General features: G+C 51.0%; 3 protein-coding genes and 1 pseudogene across 3 annotated transcripts; 2 read left to right on the top strand and 2 right to left on the bottom strand.

The window, feature by feature from the left end:
* Positions 1-1132: 1132 nt before the first annotated feature.
* On the bottom strand, positions 1133-3077 carry LOC117866330 (tyrosine decarboxylase 1). The gene has a single exon (XM_034750519.2). The coding sequence runs from the start codon at positions 3013-3015 to the stop codon at positions 2344-2346; it is 672 nt and encodes a 223-aa protein (XP_034606410.1). The 5' UTR covers positions 3016-3077; the 3' UTR covers positions 1133-2343.
* A 1667-nt stretch (positions 3078-4744) lies between these two features.
* On the top strand, positions 4745-6103 carry LOC117866327 (tricetin 3',4',5'-O-trimethyltransferase-like; annotated as a pseudogene).
* Positions 6104-9039: 2936 nt separating this feature from the next.
* Positions 9040-11398, bottom strand: LOC117866329 (tyrosine decarboxylase 1). The gene has a single exon (XM_034750517.2). It carries the CDS (start codon positions 10920-10922, stop codon positions 10251-10253), a length of 672 nt encoding a protein of 223 aa, XP_034606408.1. The 5' UTR covers positions 10923-11398; the 3' UTR covers positions 9040-10250.
* A 634-nt stretch (positions 11399-12032) lies between these two features.
* On the top strand, positions 12033-12920 carry LOC117866325 (tricetin 3',4',5'-O-trimethyltransferase). Its single transcript, XM_034750515.2, has one exon. It carries the CDS (start codon positions 12033-12035, stop codon positions 12882-12884), a length of 852 nt encoding a protein of 283 aa, XP_034606406.2. The 3' UTR covers positions 12885-12920.
* Positions 12921-18276: the final 5356 nt, after the last annotated feature.

Genomic DNA, 18276 nt, shown 5'->3' with positions numbered 1-18276 from the left:
TGCTTCCGGTGTTTTCCGCGCGCGAAATCGAGCCCCGGAGCGCCGTATCGGCTAATTCCAGCAAACCGCCGCCGCTCGTCGCCGCCCGCCGCCTGGTCCGCCGCCGCTTGGGTGTCGTCGACGACCGAGACCTCGGATCCAAATCCGACGGCCCACAGTGAGTCAACCGGATCGCGTACTCAATCGTGTCACGCCGCGCCTCTTTTGCACTGAAGCGCTCCCCTTTTCCGCAAATCAACCTGCAGTCCAATCTAGTTCAAAAATAATTGTGTTTTGGTCCTGCTTTCTTTCGGTTTAGACCCTGAGTTTCTCTAATTCAACCCGCCATCCTAAGTTGCATTTTTGCGTGTTAAACCTTCGGTTTATAGGAATAATCATGTACAAGCCCTCGGTTTTTCGGAGTTCGACCCTAGAAGTTTTGTTTTTGTCGCAGAAAAGCCCCTGGATCTTGTTTTAATCATATCTTTTGCATCTTAACTCCGTTTTTCGCGTTCTTTATATCCACATGTTTGTTTTAAAGTGTAGATTAATTTTTCAGGCTTGTTTTCTCTGTTTAGTTGTGATTGGTGTACTGTTTTCTTACTTTGTGCCCTTGTTTGCTTGTATGTGCTCGTGTGAGCGTATAGACGTTCAGCAATTTGGGGGATTTGAAGATCAAGCCTTCGAGCAGTACGAACAGCAAGAGCAAGGCCAAGAAGGCAAGTTGTGTCCTTGATCCCTACTTCTCAGTCCTATACACTTTTACTTTCTCGTACTCAACAATTATGCTATGCCCTTGTTAAGATTAAATTGATGGGTCCCAATTAAGGTTTGCCTAGATTGAATTTACCTATGCCTTGACGAACCGGGTGTACTTTTATGTTTGGTAGATCATCCTTAGTTTCTACTTGGGATAAGTTGGTTTAACTGAACTCAATGATTAATCTTGCTTTACTTCTATTATACCTTTCATTAATACAAGATCACAAACGTTTAATCGGAACATGGAGAGCCACCCAGGAAAACAGTGCTACCACAGGACTAATTGGCTCTGGTCTTAGCTAAATAATTAGAAACCTTACTCGTGATAAGGCAAGAGGGGGGACTGAGTCGTTGTATCATTGTCCTGTGATAGGTTGTGCACGCTAGACACCGAAACCTTAGTGGGTTACCACTGACTAATGAATCTTTGTAAAGGCCTCGTAGCGTCCCTATGCAATCACACCTCGGAAGTGTGGTATGGTGCCTTGCAAACACCGCATGGTTGGGTCCAAAGTTCTTTTCAACTTTTACGCGAGTTGTGGGTAAAGATGTGCGACCTCTGTAGAGTGTAAAACTGATTGATCAGCCATGCTCACGGTTAAGAGCGGCCTGGACCCTCACATGATAATACTAACGAAAGATGGACTTAAATTGTTGTCATACTGCGCATATGTTGTTTACTTTATTTATGTTCATGTTTAATTTGGGGTGGTATAAACTTATACTTAGTTAATTGCTAATAAACTTTGACCAAGCTAATTAAAAGCTCATGCTATTTAGCCTTAGCCATACCTTGGTTGGCCTTGCACTACACTATTCCCCACGACTTGTTGAGTACCAACCATAAGTGTACTCACCCTTGCAAAACCGCTGTTCAGACCAAGATAATCTGGAGGAGTACCTGCACGAGTTTGAGGAGTTCTAGGCATACGGTTCTTCAGTCAGCAGCCTATGGTGTCATCGTCGTCTTTGGAATCCGCTGTGTAATAAGTTAGGCTTGTGTTTTGTTAAGACTTTCGATCATGTAATAAAGTTTAATACTCTCTTTATTCGCTTTGGCACTGACTTTGTTATTCACTTATGTCGTACATGTGTGTAACTTGTTCCTGGCGCACATGTATTGAAAGCACTCGGTTTTGTCCTTAAAATCGGGTGTGACACGCCCCCTGCTGACGTATATAGCCGTTGGACCTCTACCTAAATTCATCCGACGTAACGTCGGATCATCCGGTGCTGAAGGAGTTTTTCCTAAAAACTCTCTTGACGTTTTCAAAGTAAATATGCTTGGTCCGATTCCTTCATCTTCTAGCCATCGGAATATCTGGTGCTATAGGTCTTTCTCCGTCTTCTTTACAAATTGCTCCGACGCTTGTGAAAAGGACCCCGTCGGATCATCTGGTGCTTGCTGCAACTCAAGCTTACTTCTCAGTTGTACCAATTGCTTCGATGGTTACTCCGATGACTCTCAGATCTTCTGGTGCTACTATTTTTTCTAAGTTGAATACCACCATTTGAGCGCATTGAATATCGTCACCTGGATGCTCTAAAATTATCAAGGTGGATGTGTGGTTTCTCCATTCGTCACTTGATGAGCCTTGGTCTTCAATAGATGTATGGACACTCCAGCAACTCTGAATGGGCGAGTGGAGGGGGCATAAATAGCCCATGGACCTCAAAGAGCCTTCGCTCCAATAAGTATTCTATGCATTTCCATGCATCAACAAGCTTGAGGATGCCCTCATGTCCGAGCTTGCTGAGTGCACGGTCGCGCGCGGCAGCGAGAGTGCACACCACCGCCTCGCACGTGCTCCCATGTAGGACACCGCCTCCTCCTCCCTTGAAGTGGAAGCGCTCCGGTAGGGCGAGGAGGCTAGCCATCCAGTCAACCACGACCTGCTCCAGCTTAGTGGCCACCGGTGACGCCGTCCAGACGAACGGGACGACGTTGAGACCAGCCGACAACATCTCCCCGGCGAACCCTGCGGTGCTTGCATTCGCCGGGAAATAGGCAAAGAAGCTAGGGCTCTGCCAATGTGTGAGGCCGGGGAGGATATCCCGCTGCACATCATCCAGTATGCGATCCATCGAGTCGCCCAACTCCGGGGCTGCCTCCGGAAGAAGCTTACGGATGGTCCCTGGCTGGGTGTTGGCCATGACCGGATACTTATCGACGTTGCGGTAGTAGTCGGCGAGGAAGTCGACCACGGCACTGGACTCCCCAGCGAATGAATCGGGATTCAGTGGCATCATGGCTTCAAGTGGAAGGCTACCCATGGCCACGCAAGCAAACTGATTTCAAGGGGAAATTAGCTAGCTAGATAGCGTTCACTGCAGTACTGAAGGACTAATGAGTGATTTGGTTTGGAAGCCAACTTCTGGTTCCTATGTATAGACTGTGCATTCTGCCATGTGCACCACGAACACAGGTCACAGGAAAGACACTGACGGCATGCTCTACTACCTACCTTCCTGGTGACTCGCATTTTTTCTACAATCGTTTGTAACGTGCGCATGTCGTAATAATTAATATGGGTGCATGCGGTCATCATGTGCGCATGTCGGAGAAGGTGCTCACGCGGTTGTGTCAGGAGCTCTGGGTGTCACAATCTCAGACACATGCTATGCAGGGTTGCAGACAGATGAAATTGCTTCCGTTCACAATCTCAGACATTTCCGTATGATGAAATATAATGTGCAAGCCAGGGGATTGCAGGTAAACTAGTATACAAAAAGTAGAGTGGATCGAAGGCTTAGGTATTAAATTTCTTTGCAGTTTTTTAGATATTATTTTTCCACTAGGCATGCTCAAGAATAAAATATGAGCCCTATTCCTAAGACCACGTTTCCATATTTGAAGATACTAAATTACTTTTTTATGCATATATAAATCTTAAGATTAAATAAAATAATAACAAAAACCAAGAATACTAAAGAAAAGGGCAGTTTATTTGTGAGTAGTAATACTTATTTTCTATATATGTTGTACTACAAAAATACGATTTCCCAAGAGATTTTTTAGAAGAAATAACTAAAATCCCTCAATACTAGTAAAATTATGGTTCTGTTTGCACACGTATGGTACATATGGTCCTCAAATTTTGACTTGCGCGCGGGGTTGGGGTGGGGTTGCTGAAGTGCCATGGTAAGAGCAGGTCCTACCGGTATCTCATCTCACCTCTCATCTTGACGCTAAGAGTTCAACAGTGAAAACATGTCTCCAACCCACCCGTCGTCTGAGCCCCGTCCCTCATCTGCATTCTCATCCGTCACCCTATTCTCTCCCATGTAGGAGCACCCACCCAAGTTCTCATCAGGTTGAGCAACCAATCGCCCTCGGCCACGCCCTAGCTAGGAAAGTTCTGAATTGAGGCTACACCGTGCCGCCAGCCTGGCGCCGTGCCTCCACGATACCCATAGGGTGAGACAAAGAACGACCAAGGGGAGCCACGTAGATTCTGCGAGTGCCGCTTGCGTCTTCCCTCTACAGTCGGCCAGCTCGTGTTCTTGCTCCGGCCGCCCGAGCCATGATAATGTGCTACGCCGTAGCCTTTATCCACCCGATCCACCTCACTCTGGCATCAGACGCTAGTGTATGTGTTCAACAGGAGAAAGATTGCACCGACACCAGAGACGCAGGACATCCCATGCAGAATATCTTGATTCTTGAAAAATAGTTGTGCAGTAGGGAAGCCATGTCCATCACGCACGTGGACCCTCGCGCTGAATCTCAAGGGTTGAAGAAACCATCTCAACCTTGATCTAATGCAAAACAGATTCTCAAAGGGCACAAGGTGCTTCTCTGAAAGTTTCAATAGGACTGCCACTCCTCGTGCGCCGACCATCTCCAGTGTCGTGAATTGATTATATTTGCGGATTCCAAATCGATTAGACTGCAGACAAAACAATATAGTATTCAGCCTCGTGCATCACGATCTTATTAGGGATCTTATTAGGAGGGAGGTTTTGCATGGGGTACACAATCACTACCACGCTCTCACAGGTTGGTCACACCATACAAGCAATCCCATACTTGTCAAAGAATGCATGATTTTCAGGTTGGTGAACAAAGCCTAGCTCGAAGCTCTATATAAACGGCCCCTTTCGCCTCATCGATCATTCAGCCACCAGCAATCACAACAACAAGGTACACACACCTTCATCAGTTAGTTGAGCTCCAATCCCGGGAGGTAGATGGGTTCCGCCGCGGACATGGCCATAGCCGACGAGGAGACATGCATGCACGCTCTGCAGCTAGTGTCGTCGGCCATCCTGCCGATGACGCTAAGAACTGCCATTGAGCTGGGCCTGCTCGAGACCCTTGTGGGCGCCAGCGGGAAGGCTCTCACTCCCAAGGAGGTGGCCGCGAAGCTGCCTTCCAAGGCCAACCCCGCCGCGCCGTCCATGGTGGATCGCTTGCTGCGACTGCTGGCGTCCTACAAAGTTGTGTCCTGCGTGGTGGAGGAGGCCGAGGATGGCAGCCTGTGCCGCCAGTACAGCGCCGCGCCAGTGTGCAAGTGGCTCACCCCCAACGAGGATGGTGTCTCCATGGCTCCGTTCCACCTCCTCGCCAACGACAAGCTCTTCATGCACGCCTGGAGCTACATGACGGACGCGGTCCTTGAGGGTGGCAGCCCATTCAACAGGGCGTTTGGGACGCCTTCCTGGTTCGACTACGCCGGTACTGACGCACGCTTCAACGGGGTCTTCAATGAGGCCATGAAGCAGCATTCCATCATCCTCACCAAGAAGCTCTTGGAGCTCTACACGGGCTTCGACGGCGTCCGCACCCTCGTCGACGTTGGCGGCGGCCTCGGCTCCACCATCCATGCCATCACCTCCAGGTACCCGACCATTCAAGGGATCAACTTCGACCTTCCCCACGTCATCTCCGAGGCGCCGGCCTACCCCGACGTGCAGGTGTAGCACGTGGGAGGCGACATGTTTGAGAAGGTGCCCTCCGGCGACGCCATCCTCATGAAGTGGATCCTCAATTGCTGGGGCGACAACCACTGCGCCAAGCTGCTCAAGAACTGCTACGAGGCGCTGCCTCCGCACGGCAAGCTCATCAGTGTCGAGTGCATCCTGCCGGTGAACCCGGATGCCACAAACAGCGCGCAGGGGTTGATCGGCGTCGACGTGTGCCTGCTCGCGTACAGCCCCGACGGCAAGGAGAGGTACGAGAGGGAGTTTGTGGAGCTCGCCAAGGGCGCCGGGTTTACCAGCGTCAAGTCCACCTACATCTACGCCAACTTCTGGGCCATCGAGTATACCAAGTAGCCGCCATTGTCGTTGTTGCTGGGCTGGCTGGTGCCTCCATATATTCTGCATAAAAAAGTAGAATAAAATGTCCGCATTGCTTTCTTGGGTTTGTTTCCCTGTTGCCGGCGCTACAGCTAGCATGGTGTGTCCTGTAACCTCCACGTCCATACTAATTGGAGTAAAATGAAGGAAGAGCAGCCGTTTCGTTTCTCTCGTGGTTTTGCATTGCTCTATGATCATGGTGCAGATGGATGACTATTGCCTTCATGGTGCTAAAGCAAATTGAAAGGAATCGATGCTCGTACCCTAGGAAGGGGAGGGGTGAATTAGGCTAGCTTAAAATCCTTGGCCTATGACTTCCACTACTTGCTTCCAAACCTAAACTAGATCATGCTATCTACATGTGCATCTATGGTTGATCTAGTGAAACTTCCCACCCACAAAGAGTTTTGCAACCTAGAGCCAATCCTAACAAGGTACTACTCTGGAAAGTAATTAAAGGCACTCAAGTTGCGAGAATGTAGTGCGGAAATGTAAAGGAGTGGGTTAGGAAAGATGCAAACCCAGCACGATGATTTATCACATGGTATCGGTAGCCAAATGCCACCCCTAGTCCATGCGTTGGAGCTCCACCAAGGACATGCTCCTGCTCACCAAGCCTCTCCCGGTCAAGGTCTTAGGCTCGCTACAAAGGCTCTAGCCAAGCCGGATGACAAGCTATCCACAAACGCAAGGCTCACTACTACCCCCTTCGGTCACCTTGACGTCGTCTCCACCATGGAGCTGCTCCACGAAGGAAGGAGTCTTCTTGTCCCCCGCATCCGGCTGTCGACGCTGCTCCACACCGAGCTGAGGTGTCGAAGACTTGCCGGAGAGCCACCAAGACCCCAAGGCGCCGGCGCCCCAAGCTTACAATAGTGGATCACTCCTTGAACCAATCACAAGGTAGCAACACCTTGCACTACTCTCTCTAGGCCTATCCTAGAGCTAATCAATCTCTTAGCTCGTGCTAAGCCTTGGATTATCGCTTTTGCACTTTTGGTGGCATGGATGTGTTCTTGATGGGCCTTGGTCTTCAATCGATGTATGGACAATCCAGCACCTCTGAATGGGCGAGTGGAGAGGGCATAAATAGCCCATGGATCTCAAAGAGCCTTCGCTACAACGGCTAGTAAAATATGTGAGCATTGGATGATCCGATGGTCACTTGAGATAGGCATCGGATCATCTGGTGCCCTGTAACACCCAAATTTTTTAAAGAATTTAAATACACTAAAATTTGCTCAATTAGGATGTCATTTAAATTTCTAGGCATTTAATTTTATTTTCTCTAAATTAAATTAAACCATCATAGGAGTTCTTTGTGCATTGCATGCTGGTGCATTTATTTTGATTGCTTGTGTTTGAATCAAAATTGAATCTCAATTTCAATTTCAAAAATCTTTCTTTTCCTCTTTTCTCTTCCTCCTCCTGGGCTGCATCCTTCTCCTCCTCCTTTCTCTTTCAGCCCGGATCCTATTTCCCTGCAGCATAGCGCCGCTACCTCCCCCGGCCCGCTCTGCCTGTTCCTCCAGCCCGCGAAGCTGCCGCTTTCCCTTTTTCCCTTCGCCAGCCCATGTCGCTCGCTCGGCCCACTCTGTCGGCCTGCCCAGCGGCACCGGCCTCCTTCCGCAGGTCTGACGAGTGGGACCTACCCGTCATCCCCGTGCTCCGGCCGGGACTCCACTCCGACCGCGCCCCGACTCCGCCCCTATATAAGCCGCCGCCCGCCCCCACCTCGAGCACCCCGCAACAGCGCCCCCGAAACCCCAGCAAGTGCCGCCACCCTCTCTCCGCCGCAAAGCACCGCCTTCCAGTGAGCCTCGATCACCGTGAACCGCCGAAAAGGGATCGCCTTGCTTTTCTCATGCTTCCGGTGTTTTCCGCGCGCGAAATCGAGCCCCGGAGCGCCGTATCGGCTAATTCCAGCAAACCGCCGCCGCTCGTCGCCGCCCGCCGCCTGGTCCGCCGCCGCTTGGGTGTCGTCGACGACCGAGACCTCGGATCCAAATCCGACGGCCCACAGTGAGTCAACCGGATCGCGTACTCAATCGTGTCACGCCGCGCCTCTTTTGCACTGAAGCGCTCCCCTTTTCCGCAAATCAACCTGCAGTCCAATCTAGTTCAAAAATAATTGTGTTTTGGTCCTGCTTTCTTTCGGTTTAGACCCTGAGTTTCTCTAATTCAACCCGCCATCCTAAGTTGCATTTTTGCGTGTTAAACCTTCGGTTTATAGGAATAATCATGTACAAGCCCTCGGTTTTTCGGAGTTCGACCCTAGAAGTTTTGTTTTTGTCGCAGAAAAGCCCCTGGATCTTGTTTTAATCATATCTTTTGCATCTTAACTCCGTTTTTCGCGTTCTTTATATCCACATGTTTGTTTTAAAGTGTAGATTAATTTTTCAGGCTTGTTTTCTCTGTTTAGTTGTGATTGGTGTACTGTTTTCTTACTTTGTGCCCTTGTTTGCTTGTATGTGCTCGTGTGAGCGTATAGACGTTCAGCAATTTGGGGGATTTGAAGATCAAGCCTTCGAGCAGTACGAACAGCAAGAGCAAGGCCAAGAAGGCAAGTTGTGTCCTTGATCCCTACTTCTCAGTCCTATACACTTTTACTTTCTCGTACTCAACAATTATGCTATGCCCTTGTTAAGATTAAATTGATGGGTCCCAATTAAGGTTTGCCTAGATTGAATTTACCTATGCCTTGACGAACCGGGTGTACTTTTATGTTTGGTAGATCATCCTTAGTTTCTACTTGGGATAAGTTGGTTTAACTGAACTCAATGATTAATCTTGCTTTACTTCTATTATACCTTTCATTAATACAAGATCACAAACGTTTAATCGGAACATGGAGAGCCACCCAGGAAAACAGTGCTACCACAGGACTAATTGGCTCTGGTCTTAGCTAAATAATTAGAAACCTTACTCGTGATAAGGCAAGAGGGGGGACTGAGTCGTTGTATCATTGTCCTGTGATAGGTTGTGCACGCTAGACACCGAAACCTTAGTGGGTTACCACTGACTAATGAATCTTTGTAAAGGCCTCGTAGCGTCCCTATGCAATCACACCTCGGAAGTGTGGTATGGTGCCTTGCAAACACCGCATGGTTGGGTCCAAAGTTCTTTTCAACTTTTACGCGAGTTGTGGGTAAAGATGTGCGACCTCTGTAGAGTGTAAAACTGATTGATCAGCCATGCTCACGGTTAAGAGCGGCCTGGACCCTCACATGATAATACTAACGAAAGATGGACTTAAATTGTTGTCATACTGCGCATATGTTGTTTACTTTATTTATGTTCATGTTTAATTTGGGGTGGTATAAACTTATACTTAGTTAATTGCTAATAAACTTTGACCAAGCTAATTAAAAGCTCATGCTATTTAGCCTTAGCCATACCTTGGTTGGCCTTGCACTACACTATTCCCCACGACTTGTTGAGTACCAACCATAAGTGTACTCACCCTTGCAAAACCGCTGTTCAGACCAAGATAATCTGGAGGAGTACCTGCACGAGTTTGAGGAGTTCTAGGCATACGGTTCTTCAGTCAGCAGCCTATGGTGTCATCGTCGTCTTTGGAATCCGCTGTGTAATAAGTTAGGCTTGTGTTTTGTTAAGACTTTCGATCATGTAATAAAGTTTAATACTCTCTTTATTCGCTTTGGCACTGACTTTGTTATTCACTTATGTCGTACATGTGTGTAACTTGTTCCTGGCGCACATGTATTGAAAGCACTCGGTTTTGTCCTTAAAATCGGGTGTGACACGCCCCCTGCTGACGTATATAGCCGTTGGACCTCTACCTAAATTCATCCGACGTAACGTCGGATCATCCGGTGCTGAAGGAGTTTTTCCTAAAAACTCTCTTGACGTTTTCAAAGTAAATATGCTTGGTCCGATTCCTTCATCTTCTAGCCATCGGAATATCTGGTGCTATAGGTCTTTCTCCGTCTTCTTTACAAATTGCTCCGACGCTTGTGAAAAGGACCCCGTCGGATCATCTGGTGCTTGCTGCAACTCAAGCTTACTTCTCAGTTGTACCAATTGCTTCGATGGTTACTCCGATGACTCTCAGATCTTCTGGTGCTACTATTTTTTCTAAGTTGAATACCACCATTTGAGCGCATTGAATATCGTCACCTGGATGCTCTAAAATTATCAAGGTGGATGTGTGGTTTCTCCATTCGTCACTTGATGAGCCTTGGTCTTCAATAGATGTATGGACACTCCAGCAACTCTGAATGGGCGAGTGGAGGGGGCATAAATAGCCCATGGACCTCAAAGAGCCTTCGCTCCAATAAGTATTCTATGCATTTCCATGCATCAACAAGCTTGAGGATGCCCTCATGTCCGAGCTTGCTGAGTGCACGGTCGCGCGCGGCAGCGAGAGTGCACACCACCGCCTCGCACGTGCTCCCATGTAGGACACCGCCTCCTCCTCCCTTGAAGTGGAAGCGCTCCGGTAGGGCGAGGAGGCTAGCCATCCAGTCAACCACGACCTGCTCCAGCTTAGTGGCCACCGGTGACGCCGTCCAGACGAACGGGACGACGTTGAGACCAGCCGACAACATCTCCCCGGCGAACCCTGCGGTGCTTGCATTCGCCGGGAAATAGGCAAAGAAGCTAGGGCTCTGCCAATGTGTGAGGCCGGGGAGGATATCCCGCTGCACATCATCCAGTATGCGATCCATCGAGTCGCCCAACTCCGGGGCTGCCTCCGGAAGAAGCTTACGGATGGTCCCTGGCTGGGTGTTGGCCATGACCGGATACTTATCGACGTTGCGGTAGTAGTCGGCGAGGAAGTCGACCACGGCACTGGACTCCCCAGCGAATGAATCGGGATTCAGTGGCATCATGGCTTCAAGTGGAAGGCTACCCATGGCCACGCAAGAAAACTGATTTCAAGGGGAAATTAGCTAGCTAGATAGCGTTCACTGCAGTACTGAAGGACTAATGAGTGATTTGGTTTCGAAGCCAACTTCTGGTTCCTATGTATAGACTGTGCATTCTGCCATGTGCACCACGAACACAGGTCACAGGAAAGACACTGACGGCATGCTCTACTACCTACCTTCCTGGTGACTCGCATTTTTTCTACAATCGTTTGTAACGTGCGCATATAGTTTAAGCACGCACGTATTTGTGAACCTTGCATATGGGTGCATGCGGTCCTCATGTGCGCATGTCGGAGAAGGTGCTCACGCGGTTGTGTCAGGAGCTCTGGGTGTTTCTTGGCACGCAGCCCGGGCTGTCACATGCTATGCAGGGTTGCAGACAGATGAAATTGCTTCCGTTCACAATCTCAGACATTTCCGTATGATGAAATTTCTTTGCAGTTTTTTAGATAGTATTTTTCCACTAGGCATGCTCAAGAATAAAATATGAGCCCTATTCCTAAGACCACGTTTCCATATTTGAAGATACTAAATTACTTTTTTATGCATATATAAATCTTAAGATTAAATAAAATAATAACAAAAACCAAGAATACTAAAGAAAAGGGCAGTTTATTTGTGAGTAATACTTATTTTCTATATATGTTGTACTACAAAAATACGATTTCCCAAGAGATTTTTTAGAAGAAATAACTAAAATCCCTCAATACTAGTAAAATTATGGTTTTGTTTGCACACGTATTGTACATATGGTCCTCAAATTTTGACTTGCGCGCGGGGTTGGGGTGGGGTTGCTGAAGTGCCATGGTAAGAGCAGGTCCTACCGGTATCTCATCTCACCACTCATCTTGACGCTAAGAGTTCAACAGTGAAAACATGTCTCCAACCCACCCCTCGTCTGAGCCCCGTCCCTCATCTGCATTCTCATCCGTCACCCTATTCTCTCCCATGTAGGAGCACCCACCCAAGTTCTCATCAGGTTGAGCAACCCATCGCCCTCGGCCACGCCCTGCCTAGGAAAGTCCTGAATTGAGGCTACACCGTGCCGCCAGCCTGGCGCCGTGCCTCCACGATACCCATAGGGTGAGACAAAGAATGACCAAGGGGAGCCACGTAGATTCTGCGAGTGCCGCTTGCGTCTTCCCTCTACGGTCGGCCAGCTCGTGTTCTTGCTCCGGCCGCCCGAGCCATGATAATGTGCTACGCCGTAGCCTTATCCACCCGATCCACCTCCTCGCCAACGACAAGCTCTTCATGCACGCCTGGAGCTACATGACGGACGCGGTCCTTGAGGGTGGCAGCCCATTCAACAGGGCGTTTGGGACGCCTTCCTGGTTCGACTACGCCGGTACTGACGCACGCTTCAACGGGGTCTTCAATGAGGCCATGAAGCAGCATTCCATCATCCTCACCAAGAAGCTCTTGGAGCTCTACACGGACTTCGACGGCGTCCGCACCCTCGTCGACGTTGGCGGCGGCCTCGGCTCCACCATCCATGCCATCACCTCCAGGTACCCGACCATTCAAGGGATCAACTTCGACCTTCCCCACGTCATCTCCGAGGCGCCGGCCTACCCCGACGTGCAGGTGCAGCACGTGGGAGGCGACATGTTTGAGAAGGTGCCCTCCGGCGACGCCATCCTCATGAAGTGGATCCTCAATTGCTGGGGCGACAACCACTGCACCAAGCTGCTCAAGAACTGCTACGAGGCGCTGCCTCCGCACGGCAAGCTCATCAGTGTCGAGTGCATCCTGCCGGTGAACCCGGATGCCACAAACAGCGCGCAGGGGTTGATCGGCGTCGACGTGTGCCTGCTCGCGTACAGCCCCGACGGCAAGGAGAGGTACGAGAGGGAGTTTGTGGAGCTCGCCAAGGGCGCCGGGTTTACCAGCGTCAAGTCCACCTACATCTACGCCAACTTCTGGGCCATCGAGTATACCAAGTAGCCGCCATTGTTGTTGTTGCTGGGCTGGCTGGTGCCTCCATATATTCTGCATAAAAAAGTAGAATCAAATGTCCACATTGCTTTCTTGGGTTTGTTTCCCTGTTGCCGGCGCTACAGCTAGCATGGTGTGTCCTGTAACCTCCACGTCCATACTAATTGGAATAAAATGAAGGAAGAGCATGTGCATCTATGGTTGATCTAGTAAAACTTCCCACCCACAAAGAGTTTTGCAACCTAGAGCCAATCCTAACAAGGTACTACTCTGGAAAGTAATTAAAGGCACTCAAGTTGCGAGAATGTAGTGCGGAAATGTAAAGGAGTGGGTTAGGAAAGATGCAAACCCAGCACGACGATTTATCACATGGTATCGGTAGCCAAATGCCACCCCTAGTCCATGCGTTGGAGCTCCACCAAGGACATGCTCCTGCTCACCAAGTCTCTCCCGGTCAAGGTCTTGGGCTCGCCACAAAGGCTCTAGCCAAGCTGGATGACAAGCTAGCCACAAACGCAAGGCTCACTACTACCCCCTTTCGGTCACCTTGACGTCGTCTCCACCACGGAGCTGCTCCACGAAGGAAGGAGTCTTCTTGTCCCCCACATCCGGCTGTCGACGCTGCTCCATACCGAGCTGGGGGGTCGAAGACTTGCCGGAGAGCCATCAAGACCCCAAGGCGCCGGCACCCCAAGCTTACAATAGTGGATCACTCCTTGAACCAATCACAAGGTAGCAGCACCTTGCACTACTCTCTCTAGGCCTATCCTAGCACTAATCAATCTCTTAGCTCGTGCTAAGCCTTGGATTATCGCTTTTGCACTTTTGGTGGCATGGATGTGTTCTTGATGGGCCTTGATCTTCAATCGATGTGTGGACAATCCAGCAACTCTGAATGGGTGAGTGGAGGGGGCATAAATAGCCCATGGACCTCAAAGAGCCTTTGCTACAACGGCTAGTAAAATATGTGAGCATTGGATGATCCGATGGTCACTTGAGATAGGCATCGGATCATCTGGTGCCCTGTAACACCCAAATTTTTTAAAGAATTTAAATACACTAAAATTTGCTCATTTAGGATGTCATTTAAATTTCTAGGCATTTAATTTTATTTTCTCTAAATTAAATTAAACCATCATAGGAGTTCTTTGTGCATTGCATGCTGGTGCATTTATTTTGATTGCTTGTGTTTGAATCAAAATTGAATCTCAAATTCAATTTCAATCTTAAAAATCTTTCTTTTCCTCTTTTCTCTTCCTCCTCCTGGGCTACATCCTTCTCCTCCTCCTTTCTCTTTCAGCCCGGATCCTATTTCCCTGCAGCCCAGCGCTGCTAGCTCCCCCGGCCCGCTCTGCCTTTTCCTCCGGCCCGCGAAGCTGCCGCTTTCCCTTTTTCCCTTCGCCAGCTCATGTCGCTCGCTCGGCCCACTCCGTCGGCCTGCCCAGCGGCACCAGCCTTCTTCTGCAGGTCTGACGGGTGGGACCTACCCATCATCCCCGTCCTCCAGTCGGAACTCCACTCCGACCGCGCCCCGACTCCGCCCCTATATAAGCCGCCCCCCCACCTCGAGCACCCCGCAACAGCGCCCCCAAAACCCTAGCAAGCGCCGCCATCCGAGCTCCGGCGCAACCACCCTATCTCCGCCTTCCGGTGAGCCTCGGTTACCGTGAACCACCGAAAAGGGATTGCCTTGCTTTTCTCATGCTTCTAGTGTTTGCCGCGCGCGAAACCGAGCCCTGTAGCGCCGTATCGGCTAATTCCGGCGAACCGCCGCCGCTCGTCGCCGCCCGCCGCCTGGTCCGCCGTTGCTTCGGTGTCGCCGATGACCGAGACCGTCGGATCCAAATCCGACGGCCCGCAGCGAGTCAACCAGATCGTGTACTCAATCGCGTCGCACCGTGCCTCTTTTACACTGAAGCCCTTACCTTTTCCGCAAATCAACCCGCAGTCCAATCTAGTTCAAAAATAATTGTGTTTTGGTCCTGCTTTCTTTCGGTTTAGACCCTGAGTTTCTCTAAATCAACCCGCCATCCTAAGTTGCATTTTTGCATGTTAAACCTTCGGTTTATATGCATAATCATGTATAAGCCCTCGGTTTTTCGCAGTTCGACCCTAGAAGTTTTGTTTTTCTCGCAGAAAAGCCCCTGGATCTTGTTTTAATCATATCTTTTGCATCTTAACTTCGTTTTTCGCGTTCTTTATATCCACGTGTTTGTTTTAAAGTGTCGATTAATTTTTCAAGCTTGTTTTCTCTGTTTAGTTGTGATTTGTGTACTGTTTTCTTACTTTGTGCCCTTGTTTGCTTGTATGTGCTCATGTGACGCGTATAGACGTTCAACAATTCGGGGGATTTGAAGATCAAGCCTTCGAGGAGTACGAACAGCAAGAGCAAGGCCAAGAAGTCAAGTCGTGTCCTTGATCACTACTTGTCAGTCCTATACACTTTTACTTTCTCGTACTCAACAATTATGCTATGCCCTTGTTAAGATTAAATTGATGGGTCCCAATTAAGGTTTCCCTAGATTTAATTTACCTTTGCCTTGACCAACCGGGTGTACTTTTATGTTTGGTAGCTCATCCTTAGTTCCTACTTGGGATAAGTTGGTTTAATTGAACTCAATGATTAATCTTGCTTTACTTCTGTTATACCTTTCATTAATACAAGATCACAAACGTTTAATCGGAACATGGAGAGCCACCCAGGAAAACAATGCTACCACAAGACTAATTGGCTCTGGTCTTGGCTAAATAATTAGAAACCTTACTCGTGACGAGGCAAGAGGGGGGACTGAGTTGTTGCATCGTTGTCCTGTGATAGTGTCGTTGTCAAGATTTGCGGATCAAGACTTAGACTAGTAAATTTTATTTTATGTACGTAAGGCTTCGGATAGTGGCGTGGGAGACACGAGGTTAGACTGGTTCGGGCAAAGGAAGCCCTACGTCCAGTATCGAGGCTGCTCGTATTACCCACGTGGGGTTCTGTAGTAGGGGTTACAGATGGGCGAGAGACGAAACTGATCCCAGGTCTCTTGAGTGCGCTGGTCCTCTAAGGGCGTGCGAGAGTGTACTGTTGGCTTGAGGGAAAAAGTCTGAGTCCCCCATCCCAGGATCCCCGGTCCTCCTTTTATATCACAAGAGGGAGCTCGGGGTTACAGTCCAGCCGGGCGTCCGGAGAAGAGGTAGAAAGGATAAGCCAAGTAGTAAAATGATACAAGGGGAGGGTCCCAAGGCCGCCGCTCTCGTTCCGGCCCCCAGTCCCTGTCAGCGCGTCCGGCGAGGGAGGGTGATTCCTTCCAAATCTTGTCGATGATCTCCCTGGTCGCCGTCGCTGTCGATCGTGATGATGAGCCTCAGCCTCGGCATCCGTGCCCGCCGGGGAGGAGGTCCGATTCTGCTGCCCCGCCGATTACCGCAAGACCCGCACGTCGCGTCCCTGACACTGCCATTGGGAGCACGGGGCGTGAGAGCAAGCGATGCGCCCTCCTGTGTCGTTCGGCGCGGCTCATGAGTACCTTGTGGCGAATGAGAAGGAGCCGCGGCCACTGCAGCCTGCGCCGCACGGCCGCGCACCGGTATTCGGGACCGGTTGCATTGGGGGCGCTGCTCCCTTTCGTCCTGACAGGGCCGCGGCGCATTTATGGTGAGGTCGATAGGGGGACCCACGAGATCGTCATCCTGATCCTCCAGTCCGCGCCCGAGGCGGATATTCGTCTTGTGGACCCGAGCGAGTCCGACCCCCGCGCCCAGGGTCGGGCGAGGTGGAATTTCCGTGGTAGGGGTCAGGCGCTCCCGAACCCGGTCCCCGGGGTCGGGCGAGGCGGAGTTTAGTCTTCAAGGAGTCGGGGGCGTCCGACCCCGGGACCCCGGGTCGGGCGAGGCGGAACGTGGCCTCTCCCTTCCATGTTGGGCCGACGGCAATTTCGTTACCTTAGATGGGCCTGGGCTTCCGTGACTGTTGCTTTAAGCGGCATTAGGAGGTCGTTAATATTTTCCCCCAACAGTAGCCCCCGAGCCTGTGGTGGAGCAAAGATGTTCCTCCAGAGGCTTTTTTCGCCGCCCGCCAGGGTTCTCTGCTTGCCCTGCAAGCCGTAGTTGACCAGGGATGGGGAGTGTTGTTGGTCCGACTAGGCCAGGGAGTTCGATCAGGAGAGGTGTCCTGTGGATGACTTAGCGTGGCGAGACTCCTCATTGCTCCGTGGGGCGCTACCGCCTCGAGTCTCCAAATCGCGACCACACGCGTGGTTATTGGTTGCGATGCTAGCCCCCGAGCCCCCGCGCGTTGCCGGAGACCGATCGGGAGGCTAGATCGGCTTTTGATCGTTACCCCTCACGCATCCGTTCGCTGGGACGGAGGGGATGAGACGTGCCACGCTATCCTCGTTGGACGAATCGTGGTGCTCGTTGAGCTGCGAACGGGTCGGTTCGAGTGGAGTCCCGGTCCCCGTTCAGGGGGGTCCGGCTAGGGCCAAGCTGGTGGCGTACCCCAGGCTCTAGCCGGCCGGTTCATATAGTTCCCGAGTCCGTTCGGTCGGATCCGGGGGCTCGTTGCCTTTCCTCGTGGAAAAACCATGAACTTTGATGCTGGTCTGGACTCGAATGTGAGTTTGAGACACCTGGGGCCGTCGCGCGCCTGGGTTATGGTCGCTAGCGGACCCGTCCCTTCTCACCCCTCGCTCGTGGGCATCCTGAGGCGGCTGTTGAACCCGTAGCGGGCCAGCCTTCGAACCTCTGGATCGTAATGGGCCGTAGGGGCGTTTTCAGCCCCGTATCCCTTATTACCTTTCAGTGGGCCTTGGGCCAAATCGGGGCGGATGCTACGTCCTGGGCCGAACGTGGGGGACGTCGTGTGCGCGTCTTCCGGGAGGCGGAGTTATGGAGGGTGCCGACCCGCGAATCGAGGAGGAGATGATGTTTCTGCGGCCGATCGTGCGCGCGGTTTTCGAAAAGAAAGTGGGCGTGACGGGGGCGTACCGGGCGCCGCATTTATGGCGACAAGGGCGTCGGTTCCGCTCCCTTCACGCCTTCCCTATAAAATGAAGGCTCCGCCTCGCTGGTTCCGCCCGCCTTCTGCTTTCAAGTCTTTTTGCCCTCCGAACTCGCCCTCAGCTCATCCGCGCCCGCTTCACCTTCCTCCGCTTCAGCGCTACGCCCTTTCTTCCCATCCCCGTCAAGTTCCTTCCTCCTCCGGCGATGGGATCCTGGGGGATTTCTCACTTCAACTCCTCACGCACCGAAGGCCTGGTGAGGAAAGGCCTCCTCTGCGAGAGGACGGAGGTGGGCGAGTGGGAGCTGCCGGGGTCGGAGCATGTGCTGACGCCTCCCGCCGGCTACGTCGTCTCCTTCGCTCACTTCCACGAGCGGGGGGTCGCAACTCCGCCGAGCCGCTTCTTTTGCGGGCTCC

Source organism: Setaria viridis, chromosome 8 (assembly GCF_005286985.2).
Source record: "Setaria viridis chromosome 8, Setaria_viridis_v4.0, whole genome shotgun sequence".
Lineage (NCBI taxonomy): Eukaryota > Viridiplantae > Streptophyta > Magnoliopsida > Poales > Poaceae > Setaria > Setaria viridis.
Note: the sequence above shows the minus strand (reverse complement) of the source record. Positions and strands in the feature narration are given on the sequence as shown.

Coding starts and splice junctions, on each gene's coding strand:
- LOC117866330 (XM_034750519.2), bottom strand. CDS start 3,015: ATGGGTAGCCTTCCACTTGAAGCCATGATGCCACTGAATCCCGATTCA.
- LOC117866329 (XM_034750517.2), bottom strand. CDS start 10,922: ATGGGTAGCCTTCCACTTGAAGCCATGATGCCACTGAATCCCGATTCA.
- LOC117866325 (XM_034750515.2), top strand. CDS start 12,033: ATGACCAAGGGGAGCCACGTAGATTCTGCGAGTGCCGCTTGCGTCTTC.